This window comes from Chaetodon auriga, chromosome 22 (assembly GCF_051107435.1).
Source record: "Chaetodon auriga isolate fChaAug3 chromosome 22, fChaAug3.hap1, whole genome shotgun sequence".
Classification (NCBI taxonomy): Eukaryota; Metazoa; Chordata; class Actinopteri; order Chaetodontiformes; family Chaetodontidae; genus Chaetodon; species Chaetodon auriga.
In genome coordinates, this window is record NC_135095.1 from 16,975,958 (window position 1) to 17,003,798 (window position 27,841).

Consider the following 27,841-nt stretch of genomic DNA (forward strand, 5'->3'; position numbering starts at 1 on the left):
AAGGAAGTAAAGGAAAGGAGGGAAGGACAGGAAGAGGAAAACAGCCGTCACTTCCTGTGTGGTCCGTACCTTTGCTCTGTGGAGGGTTCTGGCTGCGGTCTCGCAGTATGTTGATCTGGTAAACGGCTCCGTACGGCTCAAACAGCTCCTTCAGCTCCTTCTCCGACCAGGAGCGCGGGATCTGGCCCACGAACATCTTGATGGCGTCCGGGTCGGGCTGGTCCGAATGCTCCAGCGCCCCGTTCATCTTCCCGGCCGTGCCGTTACTGCGGGCGAGACGGAGGAACGTTAAGAGCTTCGAAAGACGCTGATAGCTTCAGACTCAGAGCGCCAGCGTCCAACAAAAATCAAACACCTCAACAATCTAAACTTTGCAGAAGAGAAGCAGAGTTTGACATTTTTCATCTTAGCGCAGGTGAATTTTCCAACAGATCCTAAAGTGACTGAAAGCTCTTTCTCAAATCACCAAAATTGGAGATAACGTGGTTTTCACTGGAAAGTCATAATTAGAGTGCAGGAAATGAAAAAAAAAACAAAAAAAAAAAAACAGGTCACCACCTCTGCCAAAATAACAGAAAGCAATATTCACAAGACGGACAGAAACATGAAAACACAGAAGTCTTCTTGTGACACACAGTTACAGTCAATTACAGCAAATTTTAACCAAATCAGAAAAAACATTCCTTCAAGTCGGGACCTGTAAAACTGATACGGTTCAAAAAAAGCACAAAAACTCTCCCAGACTTTCATTTTCAACACAGCGGCCTCTGAAACAGCCTTCAGACCATCAAAGGGACGCAGAGACTCTAGAAAAACTCTCCCGGACGCGTCGGCAGCTCTTCACCGCCGAGCGAGGCGGCTCTCAGTCCAGCTTTCACACAGGAAGCTGCCATTTTTACATACGCTGACCCGACGCGTCGGCGGGCTGACGTATCGCGCTGAGCCTGAATGTGGATGTTTGATATCAGAGCTTTTTCACAGGACAACAAAAGCAGCACATAAAGCACATCTGCACGCCTCTGCGGCGTCTCTGGCTGTTGTGACATGAGATCTGCCGCGGTACGAACCGCGGAGACGCGCCGGCCCGCCGTCCACCTCCACCGCGCTGCACGTGTGAATGTTTGTGCATGTCTGCATGCATGAATGAGTGCCGGATAAGCAGCGTGTGAATGCGAGGGATTAGGCTGCAGAACCAGCACGGTGAAACCTCCAGGCCCTCTAGCGGGACACAGATGCTTACACGCCGATTGGTCTGGTTATATTTCCACATCTGGAATGCATATGAAACGGAGGTGAAGTGCTTTCACCCCTTCCACCGCGGAGCTACAACACTTATCTTCACAGAACACACTCTTCTGTCCACGTGTTTGGAATGCTAACTCGAGCTACGGCGTCTCTCTTTTTTTTTTTTTGTTTTTTTTTGACAAATAAAGGCGAGAAAAGGCTTTCAATGGCGAGGCCCTACGGAGAGGAGAACAGCCGAGCACGCACGAGGCAAAGTGTGGCTGTTTCTGAGGACAATCATACGCAAATGGCTCTAAACACACAAACACACGCACGTCGCCGCCATCAAGGCCTGTGGTCTATTTAAGATGGCTGAAAACCAATTTAATGAAACCAAAGTCAATGGCTGTGCTGTTTTATTGCTCTACTTTCCCTTTTGTTATTCCCGGCAGGAGAGAGAAAGAGCATTATCTTAAGAGGCAAAAACAAAACAAAGCCAAATCCCGAGCTTGGTTAGCTGACAACACTAATACCACCCTATAAAGCTCAGCAAGGGAGGAAGAGAGCGAGGGAAGGGGGGGAGAGAGATATGGAGAAAGACTGCGAGGGAGGGAAAAAACATCCAGACCTTTGAACGCGGGCCATCCATCTTTTGCAGAAAGAGCCGAGGCGCTCAGCAGAAACGCCCAATTCTTTAAAGGACCTAAAGGACATGTCAAATAAAACGCCAGAGCCGGAGAAGGAGTCAACGAGCCAAACCGGTGCTAACAGTCCTCGGGGCAGCAACCGCTCCTCGCTAAGCTGTCCGATAAATCGCGGGGGCCTTGGCGCCGAGGGAGCCCCCAAGGGTGGCTGCTGATGGGGGGAGGAAGGGAGGGAAGGGCGGCGGCGGCGGCGAGGAGTTACTGCCCCTATCACTGGCCGATGTTTAGGCATTAAACGGCGGCATCGGACGAGTCTCGGCGGTCGCTGGGTTCAGACTGAAGCATCCCTTCGCCCTCCGACACACACACACACACACACACGCAGCTGATGTGTGTGTGAGAAGGCAAAAGGGCAGAAAGAGAAAGAATGGCTGGAGACAATCCCTCATTGTTGGCTGTTTATGTGAGGCCTGCGGGGACCGAACGAGTCCACGGGGGGGACGATACAATGGCCGGTGTCAGAGGAGCGCCTCCCCTCTCCGGGACACTGTCCGCCCTGTGCTCCCTCCGCCATTCACTCCTCCCGCTAAGACAATGAATAGCTTCACACTTGCAGCCATAAGGCGTACGAGCGCTTACAGAACTGTCTTGTGTAGATTGCGTGCTCGCTCTCCTCCTGAGGTGGTTGGAAGGAGGTGACTCTCCTCGCTACAAAGGAATGAGCGCCTCCTCCGTCGCCCCTGTGGCCAAGACTGACAAGGTGTTATTGCAAGCAGACAGAGGTTTAGCGTGCGTGTGTGTAGATGTTTGCGCGAGTGTGTGGAGCTCAGCAGGAGAGTGTCCTGGGGCTCAGATTAAGTCGTTGAGTGGATCCACTCTTGCCATGGCCTCTCCATCTCCCTCCCTCTTTCCCTCTTCTTCCTCTTCTTTTCTCTCTCTCCCTCTCAATTTGAGCCAATTGTTTGCCTTAATGGCTTAACTATTGCTTCCATCACTCCAGTCTCCCTGCAGCACAGGGCCGTGACTGAGGGCTGATCTGCACCGAACGTGTGTGTGCGAGCGTGTGTGTTCAGCCAGACTGCAAAAAAGTGTCTGGATAGGCCTTTGAAGCAGCTGCCGAGGGTTGTTATTCCCTCACCTCACACTCACATTAGACAGCAGGCTCAAACTCCAGCTGCACGATATTGACCATAAAACCTTACGATGATAATTTATTTATTCATTCATCATCTTCATTTTACATTCGCGGCTCCTCAGACCTCCCCTGTACTAAAGGAACTGTTCAGCATCTTGGCAAAAACACTAATTGGCTTTCTTTCCCACAGTGAGATGAGGGGATCAATATTGCATCAATCTCTTGTCTGTCAGGATGCGGTTAGCTTAGCTTAGCATAGGGACGGGAGGCTTGGGGACACGTACAGGGTGTAATATATATGCTACCTTTTATTTACATGATGTATCCTGGATGTTTCACCTGCACAAGAACAAGGTGTGATTTTAGATGCTTCTGTGGAGCTCTTTCCCAGTTCATCCCACCAGAAACACGGCCACGCAGATCTGTGCAAGCTGGTTAACCTTAAGAGGCTGTTTAGTGTGAATTTTGGTTAAACTACGACTGGAATGAGGATGCATCGGCTTCCTGGTCTGAAATCTTTGGCACGCACATGCAAAAAAAGCTGCTAGGAAACCTGGTTATATGTATGCGACAGGAGACTTTGGCCAATCACAGGTCATTTCAGAGTCGTTTCCGCTGTTCTACGAACGCACGTCCCTTCAGATGGTGAAAGCCTGGTCTCTCATAGCCTGACCTGTACCCACCCTTCACTTCAGATCTGCGTCAGCGGCGGGGGGAGTGAAAGAGAAAGCCTGATTCAACGCTGGAAAATCCTGCGACTACAACGACGAACAGAACAAAACACGTGTGGACACATCCGGGCTCCACGTGGAGCGTCGGACTCATTACGTTTGACGCCCTGTTGGTGCGTTGACGGAGGCGTGATGAGAAGCAGTGGGGAATCACTTTTGAGAGGGGGCAGTGGCTTGTTTGGTGTACTCATCCAGCTGTTAGCTGCTGTTGCAGCTGCCTGTGAAGCCTGGGGCGTTCCGTCCTGGAGCTGTGAGGCAATGCAGGGGAGTCGCGGTGAGAGGGACCCAGGTCTTGGCTGGTGAGAGCGCCCCCTACGGGCCACGAGGATTCACAGGGTGAGACAAGGTTTACCATTGTTGCCTCCTGCAGCTTTAAAGCAGCATTAATTGTGTTTTTTGGCCACTAGGGGACAGCAGAACAAAAGTCTGACACTGCCTGGATATGAGACTGATGAGAGAGACCAACTGAAACCTCAACGCTGTGGGAGGTGAAGACCAAAACAACGAGCTGAAAGACGGTAAAAAGCACAGCAGAGGCGAGGAGAGCTGCAGAGTCTGGTGATGATTCTTTGAGGGTTCATCACTACGATCATCACTTCTCACGTTCATGCAGTTATGTGACTCATTGATTGTATAAAAAACTGATCAGTGCAGCTTTTGGTGCATTTACAGCTGCAACAATAAAAATCAGCCGCATATGGTGACTATTACAGGTAGAAGGAATATGGAAAATAAAGGCCGCCTACACAGATGAAGAGTGAACAGTGACGATGATGAACTGCCTGGAACGCATTAACGGCCTGCTATCCTCTCTGTTTGCCTTGTTCACAGCTGGACTCCGACAGGCAGCCGGGTAGGAATGTGCTGCAGAAAGACGGGGAGGCCGAGCGAGGCAGGTAAGAGTGGGCACAAAAGAGAGGGAGACGGATGCAGATGAGCCGGGTCCAGGAGTAAGCACAGCTCAGGGCTCAGCGTGGGCTCTCCGAGAAACCAGGCACGCGCACACACATGCAAACACACATATCACACATGCACACACACACTGGCTACAGTTCAGGCTGGCTGCGTTGATCCCCCTGCTGTTTTTCCCTTCTGTTTCTGCTCTAAAACACACATCCTCTCTGACTCCCTTAACCCCTCAATCGCAGCATACACACACGCCGCGAAACACCACTCACACACACTTCAGTGGGTTTGTGGAAGGGCCGAGCTGCCGCGCACTTCTTCTCATTGGCAGCGTGTTTGCAGGGTGTGTTACGGTCCCACAGGGGAACTAATCTTGTTGACAAGCAGAGTGAGAAACATCAGCCCCCCCCCCCCCCCCCCCCCCCCCGAGGGAGCGAGGAGACCAAGGTCAGCTAAACACACACACATACCTAGACGCACGCACATGTACCGGCATGTTAACACACGCACACTCGCAGCTGGACAGTCGCATATCCTCACATGACAAGACAAATTCTCACACATACGCTAAATGTGGAAGACGCAGCTGGACACAAACACGAAGGGCTGAGTGATGATTCAATATGATCAATTACAGAGGAAATATTGATGATCGCTCCCAACGCGGAGGCTGGAAGATGCAACTAAGATCATTAAAATGACGTCAATTATTCAAACTTCTGCTTCTTGCTCATGAAAAACTGGAGAGTTTCACCTCTTCAGCCACTGAAACTCATGAAAATCAGACGATTTACGAGTGTGAAATCCTGGAAAAAGGATTTAAGGATCACCAGCAAAACTAGTTGGAAACAACACTGAAAGACAAGCACTTAGATGTGAGACACACCCATCGTCTTCTCTTGTTTGTGCCTTTAAGTCTGGAAAAACGAACGGCTGATGCTGCAGCAGAGTGGGATTCACTGCTCATTACAAGCATTTTCAGGCGTTTCATTTCAGACCCTGGCCAACACTGGATACTGAGCAGAGCAACCGTCCTAACTATGAGTGACAAACACGGCCTTTTCTGCCAAACTTTGGGTTTATTCGCAATATTTAACTTTTTGTTCTGGGCTCTTCTCAGTGGTTTAAAGTGGGCGAGCACCAATCAGGATGCAGAAACATTTGAATCAGCTCACAGTTGGTGGGTTGTTTGGACACTGTGGAAGAAATGTGATCAAACCAAACCCACACAGTCCTGCTCAGGTTTTGGATGTTAAACTCTTCATGAATAACACCGAAATATCTAGATTTTACTTCAATAAATACATCGAAGGCACCAGACGGTCGGGGCTGAAACACACCTGAACAACACCACCTGAGCGCACACACGCACCGAAGCAACAAGCGGAGACGTCTAGAAACACACAATTCATTTCATAGTCCTGAATATTTTCTGCTGCTGAATCAAACTGTAAACAAGATTAGCAACTTCGCCACAACACGCCGTAAGAGGCGTGCTTTTCCCCCTGAATCCTGCTCTGTAACTGATTTTGTCATCGGCGGTGCGAGGCGGATTAGTGACTCAGACTAAATGAGTGGCGCACTGTATCGACTGATTTATTTGGAACGCTTTTACTTTTCCTGTAACTGAGTTACAGCGAGGTAAACTGGCTCCCGGGGGCCCTGTTCGAGCCAAACGAGGGAGTGTGATATTGCCTGTGATTCACTTGAACTTTACAATAAGCAATATTCCGCCCACCTTGGGTGCCGCGCTGGGACGACAGCCACCAGTACACACTTCCTACAGCACGTTTCATATGTTCATTATCAATATCTCCACGCTGCAGGAGGGAGGGTGGCTTTGATGGAGCGAGCGTCTGTGAACGGCTGCGACAGGCCGACAGAGCCGGGTCCGTGCGAGGCCGAGCGGTTGCGTGTGTGCGTGTGTGTGTGCGCGCGCGTCCGCGGTTGCCATGGAGACGTGGCGGCACACGCGACGCGGGGAAACGATCAGATAAATGTCACAGCAGCTAATGAAGCTGCACCGGTGCCCCGACGCTCAGCTAGCTCTGCACTAACGAGCTACCACACGCCGCCGCCCGCTAATGAGAGGAGACACACACCTACACCTACACACCTACACACACACACACACACACACACACACACACACACACACACACACACACACATATATACATGCAGCATGGAGGAAACACACTGATGCATGACACACACAAGTGGAATTGGTCTCATTTTGCCCGTTTCTCATGTCTCAGGTTTCCTGTGTGCATGAAGCAGTGAAGCCTTCGCCGTTTCCACAGGAAAAAAGCCGCCCGTTAAGATGCAGCAGCCGCCGGTCAGTGCAGCGTTCAGATCTGTGGCAAATGAAGCCGCCTTGACATGTATACACTTGAAATATACTGCAAATAAGGACAGTGTAAAACCTTGACTGGCAGGAGAAACGTCCGCTTTTTGCTTTTTGTAAGACGCTGTTTAAAAAATGAGATAAAGGACAGAAAATTCTTCCTCCTTTCATGCTGACCAGTATCAAAAAAGGACCTAAATATGCTCTTTTGTGTACGACTGTCATATTTGTGCACATCTCAGTGTGGATATGGTTGAAAAAGCTCAGTAAAACCACAGAAGTGAAGCTTTAGAACGCCACAAATATCTGTTCACAAGGTCAAGAATGAACCTTCACATTCATGTTATATGAATAGATTTTACTTTTAAGCTAAAAATGACTGAAGAAACAAACAAAAAGACTTTAAAAAATGCAAAAAATCAGCATTTTAACAGCAAAGTTTAAAGCACAACGCTCTGTGGACTGACGTGCTGAGAGTTGAGTTCTGTGGCTGCTACATTTCTTACTGAGGCATTCACTGACCGTCACATTTACTTCCATTCATTTACAAGTGTGATTTCAGCCAATTAAACATCAGCTGTGGCTAACTGACATGAATTCAGCAACTAACTTAAGCTGAAACAGATGGAAAAAGCTTCTAACTCCATAAGCCGACTGTGAAATGATCCAGACTCCGAGTCCTGTCTGGACTTTAATCAGTTTTTGCTGTATTAATTCCTTTCAGAGATAATCAGCAGCTCGCTTGTGTTGTCCCCTCCGTCTTCTCATCACTTGCTTTCACTGTAAGACGAATCCGAGCAGTTGCGCGGTGAATAGTGTCAGCGTGCACTCGTTGCAGCAGGAAACACGGCAGCATTCAGGTATAATCAGGTGAGAATCACCTTAAACAGATCTGCTCTCTGTTTTTCACTGACGAGTTTTACATATGAATGACAGTGAACGCATCACAGCTGAGAACTCAGAAGGACTCGACACTTGTATTGAAAATTGGTATTTGAATAACTCCATTGCAGCTCCATTCAAGCTGAAGGTTTCTCTTAGCTTGATTTAAAACAGGGTTTTTTGGTGAGTGAGGTCCTTTCAAAGGCAGCACAAATCTTGCTCCTCACTTTGCTCCCTGGTGTCATCGGTTTCAGTGGCGAAAAGAAACCGAGCGTTAGTCATCGCGCCGCCTCCTCCCGACGCGCAGCATTTCACGTTCTCCCACCATCACAGGCGGAGGAGGAGATCCACTTAGGGCAGAGCTGAACTCTGACCTGCACATGAACGCCATCTTCATCTGCACTTTAAAAACCCCAAAGAACGCTCAGAATCCAGAACATGCTACAGGATCAGACCGCCGTTTGTGGACGTTCTCGTTCCTCAACTACAAATCACCGATAATTTAATGAATGTTTTCGACTGCTGGATGTTTCATCGACCCCTTCCGAGCAGCCATTGGTTTCCATTCATTTCTGAAAGATGTGAATATCAGTCACTAACACATGCTGATGTTCACTGTACAATTCAGGATCTAGAGCTGAAACATCCTGTGATTATTTGTGCTTTTCTTTGTCTTATGTGACAATAAAATAATCAGAAGAATACTGATCATGAGGACAATTAGTGTTAGTTAGTTACAGGCCTTAAGTAGTCGACTGTCACCTTCAGGAACAGATAACAAAGATCAATCATACGTTATGTTACGAGCAACAAGTGACAAATTTTGAGTCGTCAGCCTCTCAAATGTGATTTACTGCTGTAGCTCTATATGACAGTGAACCGAGTCTCTTCGAGTTTTGAACTTGAAGACATCATATTGAGGTCTGGAAGCTGTGATGGACATTACAAAATCAATGGAAATCAATGGCTGCTAGCAGAGAAAAACATCCAACAGGATGGTTTGCAAAAAGGTTATCTGTAATGTAAATGTATGTTTGGGCTAAAAGGATAAAACATACAAAAGTACTCGTATGGTCACCTCAAAATATAAAGGACAACACTTATAAAAGCAGAAAATGAGCCTGTTTTCACACACCTCGCACTCCGGTCTGTGTATTTAGTCTACAAACACACTGTTACTGGAGGTTAAACTGGACCTGGACAATATAACGTGTTTTTCTGCCACCTTTGACAAATGAATGCACGTCTATATTTGATCCGGTCACCGCAAATCGATGGCTTTGTATCCGCTGGGAGGATGAATGTGGACAACAAACTGGGTTTTTACAATGAGAGGATAAGGAGATTTTCTCGTTGGAAAAATCGAAAAGCTGGCTTAATGGCGGCGCTGTGACAAAGGTCGTAAGGTCAGGAGGATCAATAGCGTTCGTCCTCCTGGGGGTGCGAACGAGTAAACAACAAATTTCACGCACATCTGGGCGACAAAGCTTTCAAGGAAAACTAATGTACAAAACGTACAGATGGAGGTGATCACATAAGCTGGAGATGAAGAGAATATTCCCACACGAGGAAGAGGCTCATCAAACATCGTGCTCTTCATGTTTTTCCATTCTGGGGCCTAAAAAACTGTATTTTGCAAAACCTGCTTTCGTTTGTCCCACTTCTTCCTACTTTGACGGAGCAGTTCCTGGAATTATGTCCCTGAAATGACGCTTTCGAGCCCGCGTCAGCCTGACCTGAGTGTGTGTGTGTGTGTGTGTGTGTGTGTGTGTGTGTGTGTGCGCACGTGATAGAGGGAAGGAAGGGGAAAGGAATTAGAGCATCTTAAAGCCTCAACACCAGATTGGTCAAATCCAGGCAGCAGCAGCAGCAAAATTCCACCCTAATCTTCAGCACACTTCCTCTCTTCTTCACCCCCCGCCTCCTCCCTGTATCTTGTTGCTATGGGAACAGCAGTGTCAGAGGGGCAGGGGGTGAGGGTAGCTGGGGGTCCTGGGCGTTGGGTGGGTGGGCGTCTCTTTGGATGACAGCGCCACAGCGCGCACACACCCTCGCCCTCGACTCTTTGTTAGATTTGTGGTGTGTTTTTTTTTTTATTTCCTCTCGTCTTCGGAGCCTCTTATCTCCTGCTGGAGGAAGCCGTCAGCTCCCCGTCTCTCCTCCCTCGTCGCCTCCCGCTTCCCTCGCTCAATCTCTCACGTTTGCGGGCTTAATGAGAAACAGCTTGTTTGTGGTGTGAGTCTGCGTGCGTGGCCGTGCGTCCGCGTGCGATCGCGTGATGAAATGGCAGCGGCTCTGATTGTCTGGCATCGCGCTGCGGCTGCATTCTGCCAAAAGTCATCATCTGACTCGCCGACGGGGATGATGGCCCATTTGACTAATGCTTCTCCACAAAACGGGCCAACAATGCTGATCTAACTAACAGAAGAAAGACCGGACGGGGGGGTGGAAGGGGAGGGGGATCATATCAGATTGGTACCGCTTCAATTCAACCGACCCAGATTTGGGACGGCGGTCAAAAGAAGCCACCAGGGCCTTCGGAGCATCCGTTCACTGTGTGTTTTGTGTGTGTTTTACAGTAAACCCTCCATATTGTGCACCTGTACAACATGTAACACCTCCACCGCTGTGCCCTGCTTGAACAATAAATCCCCCCAGTGTGTTCACGCACATCGGTCGTGACACCTCTAAAGGGGACGAGTGAGCAGAAAACCACAGGGTAGAGACAGAAAATGGCGTAATAAGAGCAGCGGAGAGAGACAAAGAGACCCAGAGCGAGAGGGGAGAGAAAAGGCAGCCGGCTGCCAGCGACAAAACACCACTGATTTAACAACACGAGTGCATTTGTTGTACTGGCTTCAGCACAATTACGTCCCATTGTGAGTAAACCTCTGCGCCATTTGCGGCACAAAGGTTACAAAAGCCTGGCTACCACCTCTGTTAGCATTTGGCAAAGCTGCTGCTTTCATACATGACGGCAATAAAGGCTAGAAACCGCACGTGCGCTGCCAGAAGCGTCAGTGCGCCAGTTCTCCGAGGGCGCTCGGTGCGCTCCTGTGGCGAGGACGGGCGACAGCGCTGACACTTTACTAAACCGCCATTACTGCTCTGCACACACCTGACCTCAGAGGGGAAGGAGTGGTGGTAGGAGTGGAGGGGATGCTGGGAGAGAAACAGGTGAAGCTGAACACGGTGGAGACGAGACACAGGGAAAGCCTTATTGGCCGGCGTTGGAGGGCAGCGTTTACTCTGCTTGTGTGTCGTGGGACAAGAGAAAAGACGCTGCGAGGACACATCTGTAAGCTCTTGTTCGTACAGTAATTTCCCTCGTACATCATTTCATGGTGGTTGCAGCCGAGTGTGTTTGACCCGAGGTTCCCTGCAGAAACAAGATGCTCCAGTACAACTGGAGCGTTTTGTCCACTCGTTTTGACTCGGGCTCGGCAGCGTGTCCCTGCCTCGCTCTGCCGAGTCAGTTAATGTCAAGCTTCAAGTGTCCCCAAACAATTCAAGTTTCAAGTCTTGTTAAACCAAATCTCAGATCCTAAAGGACCAATTCAAGCCAAATTTCAAGTGAGATTGAAGTCTCATGTCTTCTTGAACTCAGTGTCGAGTCTCTAGTCCGTCGAGGCAAGTCCGTGTCAGGCCTCAAGTCTTGTCAAATCTAATGTCAAGGCTCAGGTTCAACAGGGCAAGTCAAGTTTGGTCAAAACAAGCGTAAAGTCTCAAGTCGATTGAGACAAGTCCAGGTTTTCTCAAAGCAAGTCTGAAGTCGGCTGCGAAATGTCCAGAACAAGTCTCGAGTCTTTTAAATCACAGATTCAAGCTTCCTTCCCTTCGTAGAACTGATTTCAGAGAATTTCATTAACTCGCTTTGTATTCCACAACACAAACAGGTTGAGGTTAATTTGTTAATTACTCATTAATTAATAACGCTTCCACCTTCAGCACTCCTGACTTTCATGTCCTGAATCCATTAATTGCCTCTTTTCCTTTTTACTTCCCTTCCTCCCTTCTTCCTCTCCCTCTCTGCTTGTCTGATTCCTTCAGCGTGCCGTCAGCACAGCGGAGAAAATCCTTCGCACGCCGCAGCCCTGTGTTTCCAATAGCTTTACCCCATAAAATCACAACAATTCGCACTCTGAGCCAACTTTGCGGCGAGGCTGGGACACATCACGGAGAGCTGCAGGACATCTACTGTGGACCTGCTTCCTGGATGGAAAAGCGCCTCTAGAAGAGGGGCTGCTAATGCCCACTACAGCTTAATTATGCCTATAATGTTGTACAGGGGGAGGGGAGGGGGTGGAGGGGGGAGGGGGGAGGCGGGGCAGAGAGGAGTGGGTGATAGCATTATAGCATTAAGGGATATTAGGGCGGGTGGGGTGTTCATTTTCATTAGGTTTTATGGGTTGGAAAAACATTGTCATGCATACCAATTAGTAGTGGAACAGATGGCTCAATATGGTTGTATGTTGCGTGTCTCTCTCCGACACACACACACACACACACACACACACACACACACACACACACACACACACACACACGAGTGGTTGAAGAGTGTATGTGCTGAAGGGAGCATGAGACTGACAGTAACAATCCAGATGACAGCATCAGGTCGGTCAACAGGAGGAGTTAAGGACGGCAGCTGTTTCCTTTCCTTTCCTTTCCTTTCCTTTCCTTTCCTTTCCTTTTTACTCTTATTTCCTTCTCCTTTCCTCCGTCCCAGGTCAGGACCTCCAGTGCAGCATCAAACCTGGATCAGTCTGTTGAACAGTCTCTCGGAGGAGGCAGCCATATGCTGACATATGCTGATGGAGTGGAGAGAGGGAGCGGGATCGGCTGATTATGCATGTGTGTGTGTGTGTGTGTGTGTGTGTGTGTGTGTGTGTGTGTGTGTGTGTGTGTGTGTGTGTGTGTGTGTGTGTGTGTGTGTGTGTGTGTGTGCATGCAGCCCAGTTTCTCTCACAGATCCCAGACGCAAACACTGTCAAGTCAACACAAAGGTTTGACCGATGCTGGTCTTTGAGGGCCGTCTCAGGCTGAATCCGGCTGATATTCAGTATCTTAAAATCTAATTTTCCGACTCAGCATTTCTCTCAGACTTGTATTCATGTCAGAGTTGAAAAGCCTCTGAGAAAGCAGTTAGGCCGTCAAGAGACACTCACGCTGAAGGAATAATAAAACCATTTTCCACGTAATAATGATCCTAATCATAATTATGAAACACTTTTAGTGCACATTGGTGAAGAATTCAACCAAAATGTTTTTTTCCATCCATTCAGCAGGCTTCCGTTACACAACCGCAGGCGCACTGATCAATTCTATAACAGTTATGTAATAAAAAAACCTGTATAATATCCATCACATCCGAGGACCAGTTAATGACAACTCAATATCCAGTCTGCAAAGGCCACGAGAGGGCAGAAAAACATCAGAGCAAGCCGACAGCACCACCATTTCCCCGGCTTATAAAGCTGTTATCTGACGGGGCCATTCATTCAGAGCCATGTTTGTGTCCACCTGACAAACAGGAAATCAATATAAACTCTCCTTTTAGCTCGGTTTTGGTTCCCACCGGCTCCTAAGAGGCCCATGAGCGGCTAAACGCTCCGCTCTGCTCACCAGCTGGCAGCGGGGGTTGATGGCGGTGGTGAGAACGAACCATTCCACCTTAAATGAGGCTACAAAGCTCCATGAAACTTCAGAGTGGGATAATAAGCTTTCACAAATTTTAATACTCAATGCTAATATCCAAAATATTGATGAAAGGGTTTAAAGGGATGGTTCACGGCAAGTTCAAGATTCTCATACTCGCTGTACCCGTGCAGCCGCACAGCTTAAGCGCTCATTGAAAACACTTGGTGCTGCAGAGAAAGTCCCCCTGAGGCCTGTGGACGGTCAGGGACGCTGCTTCTGAAAAGATGCTGCTTTTCAGCGCTTTGAGCACAACACACGGAGCTCCTTTCTTTGTGCTGCGGCGGCAGACAGATATCTAACAAGCTGACGGATAAACCCGCAGCCATCTGCATGGCTGGACATCACGTGCAGGGAGTCAGAGACAGTTTGTACATCGAGCGAATTGTCCGTTAAGCGTTCACCCGCTGGCCCCCGGCACATCAAAGCCCCCTCTGTGTGACATCTTATCCACAGTCCTCTCACTTCTCAGCGGCTTTAGAGCTGAGCTTTACATCTGTGGAGGGCGGGTACAGGTGCGCCTCCCCACTTCAGAGACTTTATACTAGCAAACACTTTAGCTGCGGCGTTAGCCACGGCTCAGTGGGTCTGAATGGGGACGCGCTAACAGGCTAGCGCTGCAGTCCCAGAGCCCATTGATCTGTGCTGCTCACTAATAACAGACAGCAGAGACTCCCCGGCTCTCTGGGGCCATTAGGATGCATGAGTGGGAACCGTGCTAAATGGGACAATACACAGAGGTGTGTACAAGGGTAAATACACTCCAGTTTATATGGAGAGGCAGATACACTGCGGGTAAGCTCGGCTAACACGTAATTCCTTTGGCTAACCTTGGAATTGCATTACTCTGCGTGTTTGTCTTTGCATGTGTGTGCGTGTTGTGATATAGGGATTAAGCGCAGTGTTACAGCATGACTGAGGCTGCTATATTTAGGGTCATGCTGTTACATTTCCAAGCCATTATCTAGACCTGTGGGGACAAGCAGGGATTTCAGCACGGCAGAAAACGCACACATGGACACGCACGCACGCACGCATGCGCGCACACACACACACTGGCAGTGGCGTTGCGGCGCACACGCAGACCTACATTCAATCTCCTGAACAGCAAGAGGAGAGAAATGGAGAGGCCTGTCTGCTCTCCATCCCTCTAAATGTTTAATGAACCATCTCTCTCTGTCTCCCTCCCTCCCTCCACTGTCTCTCTAGCTCTCTCGCCCTCGCTTACCCTGCTGCTCAGCCCCCCCCCCACCCGTCATCTACTTTTTCTCACTTCATCCTTGTTTGTCCGTCTCTCTCTTCCTGCAGGCTAACAGACACCACATATTGGTTCGGGATGAGGTTTGAATGCTGACGAGGAGGAGGAGGAGGAGGAGGAGGAGGAAGGCTCATCTGCATCCTCTTCCCTTCACAGCTCAGCCTCCCTCTGGCCTCGACAAATATATCATTTGTTCTCACTCAACTTTTCACTTAATGTTTCAAATTTTGCAATCTGTGCGGCCCAGCAGCACGCTCCTCTGACGGGACGGTCGACGGCGGCTCGTGCGCTGGGCGAAGGCTAGCATGCTAACCACGTGAGGAAAGCGTGCGGCGGCGCCGTTCCAGCTCCTAAGTGCTTGTAATGTAACTGGCAAATATTTTTGGCACGAGGGAAAGATGTGAAAATGCTGCGGTGCTGTCTGTGAACTCCACAGTCGCAGCTGTTGTTGTTTAGACAACACGATTTGGCTGCGCGGGATGAATGCTGCTCTGTTTTATTAGGCCTAATCTACTGCACTCTTCTTTATCTCTTAATTCTGAGGAAGCTGTCTTTATCTTTCTACCTGTTCTGAATAAGCTGCTTTTACCTGTTAAACAGCTCCGGCAGATCTGTTTTTGTCTGTTAATCTACTCTGAACACATCGTTTACAGGTTAAACTTTTAATCCTCATCTGCTGACGGCTACAGCTGGAAATATGTCACACGTGTTGCTCAAATAAAGATCCAGGCTGAGCTGCAGACTTCAGTCACATCGACGGTGACCCGAGTCGACTTGAGCTCGACTGCTCTGAGATTTGACTCCCTGAAAGACTCAAGACCTGAATGCAAAAATATGCTAGTTTTGAATGGTAACTCCCAGAAGGCTAACAAATAAATACAGTTAAGACAGCAGCAGGAGGCCTTGAACTGCAACACGGCGTGCATGTTTAACACTGAGGCCACTGTACTGAAAGCACTAATGACACCGAGCTTCACGACGAGAATGATCAAACGCTGTGTCATCTTAATGGTCAGTATTCAGAGAGCAGCTGATGCTACCGAATAGCATTATGCTAATAAAGACTTGTGACCTGACCTGAACTTGAGACTTGACCTGGACTTGCTTTGATGAGACTTGAGACTCGAGTCAAAACTTATTTTTACGAGGCTTATTTTGATCAGATTTGAGATTTGGTTTGACGACACTTGAGAGGTGACTTGGACTTGTCAAGACTGATTTCAGACTTGTCCAAAGGACTCGACTCGGACTTCTTTCGATGTCTCTTGAGATTTGATTGGGACTCATTTTGATGAGACTTGACTCTAAACTTGTTTTTCACCTCTCACAAATTGATTTAAGGCTTGTTTTAAGACACTTGAGACTTGTCTCGATACGTCTCGTCTTGACTGACTTGAGAGCCGTCCTGAGAGACTTTGGCTGGCTTCATGAGAAAATAATAAACTCTCCGGAGATAAAGGGCGATTGGGAGCAAACGCACAGTGATTCTCTCTGATTTTGTTTTGCCTGAAGAACATTTGAAACGCGTAAAACCTCTCACTCCGCTGTGAAAATAAACACATAAGACACCAGACGAATGACGCCGCACAGCCGTGCTCGCAAGTGTGTATTTCCGCGCCCGTGCGCGCGCCAGTGTGTACGAGTGTGGGTGTAAGCAAGCGAGCGTACTTCTACTCCCACCCCCAGGACTTCAAATTATCCCGAGGCTCCTCCAAAACACACTTCAGAATTTTTGTCTGCTTTCCAAACTCATTACTTTAGTAGGGCAAATCAAACAGGGCGCATTAAACGGAACTGAAACGTGAAGAGAGCGGAGTGCAGGGGAAAGAAGAGCGTGTGCACGAGTGTGTGTGCCAGAGAGAAAGCCAGTGCGCCTGTGTGTTAATTAGAAGGATCCTGCTCTAATTAATGGCCTATGAATAGCCATGCTGGGTGAGGAGTCAAGGTTAGACACCTGTGTAGCCATACGGATGCCAAAGCCAACTTCTTCTCAGGGTCTATCAAATTACACACAATGTAAATACAATATTGGCAGCCTCATCTGCTGCTGAGCCAAGAGACGAAGCAAAGTGTGTGTGTGTTAAAGAGACAGTGTGTGTGTATCCAACATGGATGATGTCAGAGCAATTAGAGAACACATGAATCATCACTGGGGAGGTAATGACCTCGGAGCACGGCGGAGGAGAGTCAATTACTCCATCATAACGGAACTTGGCAGTATTACACATTATTTATTACTCGTTTCAGAAGTGATATTATGACTTTGCCGTGCTCCGTTGTAACATTAATTGACTATAATCCTAATTTTGTTGCACCCTTTCAAATTTGCAAATTGAATCCTTGCTTAAGCCAGAAGCACGTAAGAAGACTTTTTATTCAATAACTGACTTTCACAGGTTACATTCAGGTTTCTGCTGTTAACTGGATCAAATTAAAGGATCCCACTTAGACCTGGTCCTGCTTCGAACAGCAGCGAGGGCTTCAGAAGTGAGAGCGTGCAGTCATAAACAAGCTAACATGTACCACATGTCTGTTTTTCCAGTTGAGTGCAGACGCCTTCAGGGCTTGACGAGGAGCCATCGCGACCACATCGAGGTTACAACAAAATGTTTCTTTTATTTTGTGTGTTTTTGGCCTCTTGACGGAACTCCTGTGAAATCGCAGGACATAAAACAACATTACGTCCCATCTGCTTTGCTGCTCCTCAACGGAGGGCGTTCCTCCTCTGACAGAACAGCGCAGACGTTTCCTATAAATCATATCAACGCTTCTCCAGCAGGCGTCAAAGTGACGTAGTTCAGAGTACGGCTGCATGCATACCAGCTGAGTTTGCATTGTGATTGACGTTTGTTCAGCCCGCCTTTCCTTCATTTGCCTTGTGAAGGAACAGGCACATTAAACTGCGGATCATGCTGTGATTAGCCTGATTGGAAATGCTGATTTTAAAGAAGCAATGATAGCACAGTCGCTGTGCGGACAGTTTTGAAGTTTGGCCGCCGTCAGACACGGAAGCATTGCTCGTAGTCAAAACAAGACGCATCTTGTGGTTGCGCTGGATTCTGCTCTTTTGAGGCTAATGAAGGGAGACAAACTGGAACTTCGGCTTCTGCTGCTATGGATTGCCGCCTTTGTGACTACAGAAAGTTGGAAAACCGAATGTTTACTGTTGACGTTTGAGGCTGCTGAAACATTTATGCGCACAAAAACATTAAATGGAAAATACAGAATCCGAAATGTGACCAGATGCTGCAGAAGCATGCAAACTGCAAATTCAATCGAACCTTTGATAGCATTTGAACAAAGCCGTCTTTCTGCTCTTCACATCAAATCAAACTGCCTTCTCCTTTTCAACCCATCTGAAAAGTTGGATCTGGTGCTTTCTGGAGCGCTGTCTGCAGTTTGATACCACTTTTTGCAGCGCCTCTGGGTCTCCATTGGAATCTGTTACAACTGCTGTGAATCCAATCTGATGACAGCTGCCTTCCCCCATGAAAGGAACAAGCTGCAGACTTCTCAGAGCGACACGAGGTGAGGATCGGATCCTCAAACGAGAAGCTGAGTTCCTTTAAGAAGGTAAAGATGTCTTTTTCTGACACCGCCTTTAAAGCCACAGTCTGTCTCAACGCAAAGTCGCTCATTCCGGGCGATGAGGTCTTCAGGTGGAGGGCCGGGGGCAGACGAAGGGTGGAGGTAACAGCGGAGTACCACGCATCCGCTTTCTGTGCAAGAATTCCAGCTTCGGCACGTGTTCTCCCTCTTCAGTGAGTGTTTGAACAAATAGAGCATTCCCCCTCCAACAGATCAATACCCCGGATCCATTGTGGTTTGTTAAGAGTAATAGGCATGGATTTGAAGAGAGGGGAGGGAGGCTAACGGGCGCTGATTTAGCCAGGCTACACCGGACCCATTTACTTCTCAGCTCCGGCTAACAGGGTTTCTCCTGCCTCCAAAACACTCTGTACTGCCATCACAGCGCTGTATACGGCAGAAGAAAAATTACCCCCATTATGTAATCTCTATAATGATTCCTATTGAGGAAGCAGAGGCTACAACGGTGGTACAGTAAATTACACTAAACACCATTACTCTTGACAGCTCCTTTTGAGTGTGTGCGTGCACGTGCGTGTTCGCCGAGTGAATGATCGAGCGCGTGTGCACGAGTGTGTGAGCGCCGCTCGCACGGTGAAATTAAACTGGGGCTCAGGTGAGAAACAGAGCAATGCCGAGAGAGGAGGAAGAGGAGGAAGAGGAAGTGGCGGCGAGGAGTTAAACACCCCAAGGACTTTGCAGGCGATGTAGAATAAGCCCGTCTGTCTGGGTGACGGAGGGGGGAGGAAGAAGGGAAGGGGAGAAAGAGGGAGATGGGAAAAGAGAAGGGGAACAGAGGGAGCTGACAGGGAGATTGAGAGACGGGGAGATTGATGGCATGTAATGATGAAACGGATGGAGGACGAGACAAGAGAGACGTGCACGTCAGAGGCCATTACTCATCTGCAGCACACACACAAACACAGCGAGCGCCACCCAAGGGTGCAGCAGGAACTGTCTACCACCCGCCTCTCACCTTCTTTTCTTCTCCTCTCTGTCGCCCCGCTCGTCCCAGCCTCCGTCTGCGCCTCCATCTTTCGCTTCCCTCCCACACTCCACTGTTTCTCTCCCTCTCCGGAGATCCGTATCATTCATATCAAATCACACTCGCCAGGACGAAACCTGTTTGGACCAGTTACGTTTGAAGTGGAGCAGCGACAGACAAGAAATTAGAGGTTGATAATGACTGGATGTGGCGATATTAATCTCATGAAGCTGAAAGCGTTTTTATGGTTGAAAGTAGCGTACTTAATGCAATTTCGATTATCGCGACCATCACCCATTTCCCTCGCTTTTAACCTGTGTGGGTGTGACGTAGCTCGTCAGGTGTTGTGGGAAGAACATGTTGCAGGAAGTCAGTTAACAGTCAGGCTGCAGCCTAACGGTGTCGAAGGCCGTGCGGAGGAAATAAAACTCCTACGAACGTCAGCACGACGCCCTGCTGCCGTCAGACGAGCCCGGCCGATCCAGTCTAAAGAAGCAGGAGCGCTCCCAACTGCAGCACAGCAGCTGAAGGTATTATATATATGTTTAATTACAGATCAAAGGCCAGCAGACCCACGCAGGTGTTGTCAGTCATGTGGCTGTTCAGACCTGCTCGGGTTGTGCAAAGTCCTTTAGTCATGTTTAGCTATGAATATGATTTGGCTGTTGCACAGGATAATAACGTCTGTGCAGAAATTATTATCTTGACTTCAAAAGATTTAAAAAATATAAACTTTTGAGACCTCACGAGTACTTTTATTTATGATCCTTAAATCACATTTTTACAATAACAATCTTGAATGTAGGACTTTTACTTGTATATCTGCTTCTGTAACTAGCTGTGCTTCAATAAAGGACCTGAATGCGTCTCCAATCGGCCCCCTAGATATGAGTCCAGGAGCCCAGTTGTCGAGGTTTTCAGTTGAAGTATCAGCCTCTTTTTTTTCTTTGCTGCATAATTGTGTGCAGAACAACACCAGATTACAGCCGAGAAAAGTGGCGGAAAATCTGTGTATCTGAAGATGCCAAGAGAGGCATTAAAACTTGAGTCTTACAGGCAAAGAAACTGGCGTGTAGGCTGTTAAAGGAGTTTAGTCTAAAGCAGCTGATGCTCAGCGTGGCGTGCTGAGCTTTAGTGTTCTCGATTGGAGGCTGTGAATGTCTTATGATTCAAGATAGGGTGTATTAATGAAAATCTTAATATTGAGTATTGAAGAGCAGCTATGAATAACAAAACGCAGGAGCAACTTAAGCAACTTCCGGTGCTTAAGGACAAATTCTGCAGCTCCGCTTGATCTGAGCTTCCCGTTCAAGTTTGGACTCCATATGCTAAAATATGAATGAAGTCCCACCACTTGACCCCTTGACTCGCTGCCGTCGTGAATGATGTGATTGAACCAGAGAAAAATCCCTGTCTACATCTTGGTTGTACGTGTGTGTTTCAGAGTTTTGGCCTGTTTCATAGAGCAACATTTTCCATAATGAGCACCCAGGGGACGTTTTGCAGCGCGCTCTCTTCTCAAAAAGGTCTGCACAGACTTCTGGGATACCTCTGATTCCCCCCAGAGGCCTGAAACAGACTAAACAGCCATTTCCATAACAGCATACCCACAAACAAGCTCCGTCGCGTCTGTCCCACGGGCTTTTCATTCACAAGAAGGATGAGAATATGTGTTCAAACCAAGCCCAAAAAACTAAAGACCAGTGCAAGAGGGGCGCAATATCTTCACGTAAAGGCCCTCCCATTAGAGAAATATCAGGCCAGCAGACTCCACATGATCAAATTTTACCCCAGGGAGGATGTTTTTATAGATTTATGTTGCCTGCTGTCAAAATAATGCAGAAACTAACAGTGTTTCATATGAAAATGGCAGATTTAGCTGCACAGTATTTAAAAGCAGATTTACAGCTGCTTTCAGTAAGAATGTCAAGTTCAGGTGTCCACATACTTTTGGCCACGTATTGAAGCTTATCACTCCCATCAAACAACTGGTTTGATGTACTTCAGGTGCGTCTTAGTGAAGTTAGCCCAGTGCACAGCAGGAGTGGACGCTGTGCTGCTGGGTAACCGCTTCCTCTCTGCTGGCGTGGACTTTTGTAGGCCGTTTAAAACCAACCCGCTCTCCACTAAGCTGCATTCACTAAACATCTGCTTAACATCCCGCACACACGCCGCTTAATACAATGAGCCGATATGCCGAGCGGCGGAGTGTGTGCCGTCCTCTCTCCCCGTGGAGGCTTCAAATGCATCACGCCTAATCAGAGAGGGAGGCTCAGCTCATACCGCCGGCTAGTGCTGCATGCTAATCCTCTGCAGATGAAGACGCTAAGCTAAGTGCAGGCTGACAGCCATGCGGTGGGAATGGCAAAGGAGGCTAATGCTAACTGCAGTGTCACCGCTCCCCCCCCTCCCCCCCTTCATTTCACACAAACACACACTCCTCAAAGCTCAATGCTTTTGGGTATTTGTTGCAAAAGAGTATTTCATGACTTAGTGTGTGAGAGAGCGAGTGTGCGGAAAGACTAGCCAACGACAGCTGCATTAGAAGCCGTCAACATCAGTCCGGCCAGCTGAGATTTGATTCGGTGAGCATCTGTGTGTGTTTCTGCCTGTGTGTGTGCGCCTGCGGGCGTGTGCGTGTGTGTTCATGGAGGAATTTGACAATAATACTAACAAGCGCCCCCAGGGCCAGAATGTGGAATGCAAGACAACCTCTCAGCATAAAGTTAACTTACAGGCACACACAGACTTCAGTGAGCTGTTGTTGTTTACCAGAGGAGGTGAGACGGAGCCGCGGACTTCTCATTAAAACAAAAACCTCGCCAACTTTTCTCATTAGTGTGTGTCTCGGTGGCGCGTGCGTTTGCGCTGAACCGCTCACGCCGAGGAATGATTTGCGAGCGGTTTCTGGCCCCGGCTCGGTTTAAACACACTTGCGAGTGCGTAAACACAACCATCCGTCCATCCATCAGTGTGTAAGTGTGTCAGAACATCTGGCAAAAGATTGTGAGAGGAAACCACCCGCCTCAGAGGGATCATAGTGGTGAGGCGCACACTGGCGGAAACACACTAACTGGCTGTAGTTGTGTGAAAGCACCCCAGAGAACCACAAAAGGCTATAATGTCTGCCGGTCAGAAAAGCACTTACAAAGAGCTGCCTGCCAATCTCAGCCAACCACAGCCGCTATAATGCCCACCGCTGTGCCCACTCACCGTCAATCACATTTCACCACCACGCCCACCGCCTGACAACCTGCAAAACGTCTTGCAGCACCCAGCCAGCACTCCTAATTACAACCGCCGCTGCCAACTACACAACGCCAACCCTCCCCCGGCCGAAACCACAAGTCGACGTAACGTAAAGGCTGCCGCCGGGGCTCGCCGGCGAAGCAAGAACCCCTCCTCGCCTCACGTTAGCTCCCTGCTTCCCCTCTGACACGTTACATCCCATTAACAAGGTGTCACCGCTAATATTTAGGACGTTAATTTGTGCCGCTCCTGAAGCCGCTTTGATCCAAACAGAGTGTGACAACTTTAATGGCTAAACAAAACAGAGGACAAACAAACCTAAAGACCTGCTGCTAAATCATGGCGGGGTGGTCTGCGGGGAGACGGCTTTTGAAGTGGAGGAAAACAACCAAAGGAAGCTTTTCATGTGGCCGCGCCATCATTACGCCGGGCGAGGTGAGGCAGAGGCCTAATTAGGGCCGGGATTGATCGAGGTGGTGTGTTCTTCTACGCTCAGGGTATATGGGGAATAAAAGCCGAGAAAATGAGGAAAAAAGGGCTGTTTTAGAGGTGGGATTTGAGTTTTGGGATGAAATGTAAGCTCACTGGGGGGTAAACTTAGAGAATGTGATTTATAAAATGTACTAAAAGTGTCTTAAAAAGAAGCGAGAGCGCGTCCTGAGAAACCTGGATTCAAAAACATACATAATTAGTGCTCTTTAAGCCACTGCAGATTGAGCAGGCTGCTGAAACTAAAACATGCTGCTTGACATTTATTGACATCACCCTTTCAGGATTTCTGGGTAGTGAAGTTCAAACGGTTTCCTGCGGTTCCCGTCAGCTGGCATTTGTAGCTGCCAGCGCTCCAGCGTGCGGCTTCGGGATTACAATTAGCATTAGCTTCGGGGTTACAGGAATCAATTAACTTGTCAATGGAAGTTCTGACGAGATGGATAGGTTGGGGTTAAGTTGGGGTATTTAAAGAAAGCGAGATGTTCACACGCCTTCTGTTGTTAAGAAAATGGCATGTCCCCTCTCTTTTGCAGAAGACATCCTCTCTTCCTCCCTCCCACCATCTCTCTCTCCTTAACCCTCCATCTTCTAAACCAGGTTATTCTTGAGAAGCGCGGCTCCTGTCAGCTCCCACCAGCTCTTGCCTCTAAATGACAGAGGTAACCCTCTTATATGAGCAGCCGCCGCTAAAAGCATGTCATTTTCTGTCGCTAATGTCAAGTGGGACCAGATCTGAGCGGGCAGGGGGAGTTAATAACGCCGCATCCTCTCCTCTCGCAGATCCCTCAGGTGCTCCTGCTTACGTGAACTCAAACTTCCTGCGTGACCTCCGTCGTTGTGAATAGCGAGTGATCACCTGGGGTGACCTGCTCTCCGGCTTCCTCTTAAAAAGCCCTGGCTCGCGATGAAGGACGAGGACGGAGTTGGGGGGACTGACATTTCTCCTTTGCTACGTTTCCTCCAACCGAACTCTTAAATCATCTCCTCTGCCATCCTTTGTTTTTCCACATTTGATCCATATCGTCCTTACATGAATCCACCGCTGTGTGTAATTATCATAAAGATTTATGAGCCGCATGCAGCTACTTATTTCACAAAGCCAAACCTCACACACTGAGTGACTTCTATTGATCTGTACGTTAGCCGGCTGTTGAACAACCTGGAGAGCAGTAGTGGCAGTTTGATTGGGCTATTCAGAAAGGTTTCAGCGCAATCACAGCTAATCTCTGAGCGCGCTCACTCTGCGGGCTGATTAGCAGCAAGGTGAAGCAAACATATTGGTTGAAAAAGGTAAAAACACACAACTGGAGCATTTTGTGGGCGTCCTTGATTAGTTAGACGGTGGAAGGTAGCACCACTAACAATTCAAATAAATCAGATTAAAGAGCTCCAACCACAGAAGGTCTGCTGATGCTCAACAGCGTAGCATCCTGTGGCTAATATTTCAAGCTAACCAGTATCACAACTTCACAAATAACATCTGTGAGAAGGACTTCACGCTGCCAGAATGACGTGATATGACAATTCATTCTGTAAAACAAGCGAATGAACAGCCAACATTTCTGACATTTCACACCGACAATGCTACCGCTAACAGCTACCAAACATCGACCCGGCTGCATGCAGTTTCAAGGGCTTCATACAGCTGAAGCAATGCCATGAATGCGGTCTCGGTCTATAGTCTGTCAGCCACATTCTGCACACAATTCTCCTTTTGAAGCTCAGGGTCACTGAAGCCGCTTCACCCTGGGAGCAACACAGTTTACTGCATTTGGATTGCAGTCAAACACACGTGTTGCTCGCTTGTTACAGTTCATAAAGGATTATTGATGAGTCCAGTCTGACATAAAACAGGTCACAGGTCAGTTCATTCATGCATTCTTCTGTCATTTTAAAGCTTTAAAGTACAGGCAGCTTTTCCTTGAATGCATGAAAGTTGTTGGCTGATGTTATTGTTTCATGCTGTGTGTGTACTCACATTACAGCCATCTTTGACCAACAAATGTGACGCCGTGCTAAGCTGCAGCCAGCCTGATTTACAACCACTGTCAGATTTCTACATTTTTCCTGACAATTCACGGACGGCAGCAAACCGAGAGAGGACAGAGGATGAACTCTGAGCTTTCAGCTGCTGCCAAGTTTGCGCTCAAACCTCCCAACAGCTTCCATTTGTAAAGTTTTGTCATAATGACAAAGTGTTCAGCGATCCTGCATCCAATCTTTCCTCTGGGTGGGAGTTTCAGCTATACATTATGCACATTGTTTTCATATTTTTTCAGAGTTTATTGTCAGTTTTCTGTTTATGCTTCCTGACTTGAAGCACTCGCTTTTTATCTTAATTTCTCTGCTTGCTATCTTTGCCGTCATGCATCAAAACACTGCGAATTCCACCTACTGGACAATAAAACCGACTCTGATGAGATTTTTCAACATTTTCTTTAACTTCTCTTGATTTCATGTGACAGACAAAAACCTCAAATCCTCCTTTTACCTCTTAGGAGTAAAGACAGGTAGAATTTGTGATGATACACGTCAGATCAAGGCTCCGTCCTTTCTGCTGATGAGAGAAATAAACCCGGCTTCCCACAGTGCATTGCTGGGCTGCCTCTAAAAGAGGCCGGGGCTGTTTCATCCATAACCAACAGAGCCATCAGCGGGAGAAACAGCATCTCTCTGTATTCCACTCATGCCCCCCTCCTCTCCACTGCAGAGGCTAGAGGTCCACACACACTGTGGCTCCACTCATTACCTTGCTGCTTGGATGCCAGACCCCCATTCACCCCGCACACACACACACACGATGCACACACACACCGCGAGCCCCCTGATTAATCATCTCTTTTTAACCCCTCCCTCTCGGCTCACACCCACCTCCTCGCAAGATACAACTCGCCGGGCGAATGAAACGTGATCCTGATTTTGATTGGTGCCTTCCCGGCTCCAGATTGTGGTTATTTGACCCCGCCTGGCTGGTCGACGGCCGAGCCGCACGGATGCGGGCTGCAGACAGCTCTATTACCAACATTTATTTGCGGAAACCTGATCAAAATGCGATTAGAGTCAGCTAACAGGACATTGTGGGGTTTCCTCAGTGAGTAAACAGCAAATATGTAGTCGATTAAGCTCATATCAGAGCTGAATGATAAGAAAACGGCCAGCATGAAAAGAATTTCTGTAATTTGAGCAGCTCAAAACGAGTATTAGACCCCCTGCTCTTAAGCACAGCAGCAGAATAGACACCTAACCACGATTTAGATTTCCTCGATTTTATCCCATTTGAGGAAGACTGCAGGCTTTCATTACTTCACAAAACAAACCGACGGGAAAAAACAGGATGAATGACAGGAACAAATCTGCATCCTGCTGATCTCCAGTGCTTCTTAAAGCTGGCAGGAGAGAGCCTGCATGTAAACAAGTTCAAAGGTCAAACAAGGCAAGGTGAACATCCACTTCTCGCAGTGCCTGAGCACAATCCAGTGATCGCCCCACTGATTTCAGACTGTAAATTCAATCCCTCCAATCAGTCAACTGCCTCCCTAAGCTGCAAATCCGAGCGTCGAGATTTGAATTAATGCGAAATGTGATGTGACACTTTGCGCCGGTATTAAATTAGCGACGGAACACCTGAGCTCAAAGAAGTTTTGCTGCAGGTATCCCGTCCAAATGAGTTTTATTTGAATGTATGACTTCCAGCTGCGAGCGAGGAAACGTCCTCATATCCTGGTAAAACCGTCCCGGCTGCTGTCGCGGCGTCCTGGGAGTCGTTCCATTACTCACTGTCTGCAGAGCAGCTCCAGGATTTGTCTCCAGATAAAATCACCTCTCTGCTCGCTTGTTTATGGAGGAACTTTCTCAAACACACATATTAAATGTGACTGCAGAGAGAAGTCAGGCTGCGGAGCCTTGGCGGGGTCGCCGGCGACCTCCCGCTTCCTGATAAAGACCAAAAAAAAATCTAAACTGCATAACAAACATTCTGCAGGTTCATTCTTTCCGAATTGACCAAAAATAAATCAACAATTTAGATAATTAATGAACCTTTTCGAGTCCGTCAGCGGTCACGGCTGCTTGAATGTGCTGTTAAATGGACTGCTGGTTAAACTCTGCATTTTTATCCTTTTTAAATCGTTACAGGTTAAAAGATTAATCAAAAAATAAATGAAAAATCAAATATTGATGTCAAGGCTGTTAATGATCTCATTAGTTGCACCGGATATCAGCCAGACGTGACCCATCTGCATTAAATACAACTTTTTAAACAGCAGCAGCACAGCTAAACCTCTGTCCCCCCCCCCCCCACCACCCCGAACTGCAATCGACCAATCGCAGCTTTGGACTCCTCTCACACGGTGGAGCGATGCACTCGGGGCTGCAGGAGGAGAGATAGTCAGCAAAGAGTTTGAAGAGCGGCGTCTTTTTTTAGCCTCTTTTTCATTTTCTAACTTCTTTTCAGCCCTGGCCGACGTTGCCTCAGATGACATCACTCCGGAGCCACAAAAGGCTTCGTGTGGCTTTTCTCCACATATGCAGCTTGACTCCCCACGGCCTGTAAACACACTTTGATGTGTAAAATCGGCGCAGTTCTCCTCTGACAATAGGCAAGTTAACGCTGGCTAAGAGCCTTGTTTTCTCTGACCTCCGGAGGTTTGACTTCTAACCCTGCTGCAGCTGCTACAGGTGCACACCCCTGACCACACCCAGCC

General features: G+C 48.1%; 1 protein-coding gene across 41 annotated transcripts in view; it reads right to left on the reverse strand.

The window, feature by feature from the left end:
• Positions 1 to 27,841, reverse strand: part of celf2 (cugbp, Elav-like family member 2) — a 179,177-nt gene that overhangs the window by 68,935 nt on the left and 82,401 nt on the right. For 28 of the 41 annotated variants that reach the window (XM_076722781.1, XM_076722784.1, XM_076722769.1 and 25 more), the window contains one exon: positions 70 to 266. In XM_076722781.1, coding sequence (XP_076578896.1) covers positions 70 to 266 — 197 coding nt within the window. Of the gene's footprint in view, positions 1 to 69; positions 267 to 1,852; positions 2,288 to 27,841 lie in introns of those variants that run through there. The other 13 variants (XM_076722792.1, XM_076722763.1, XM_076722760.1 and 10 more) reach the window with 2 other exon arrangements.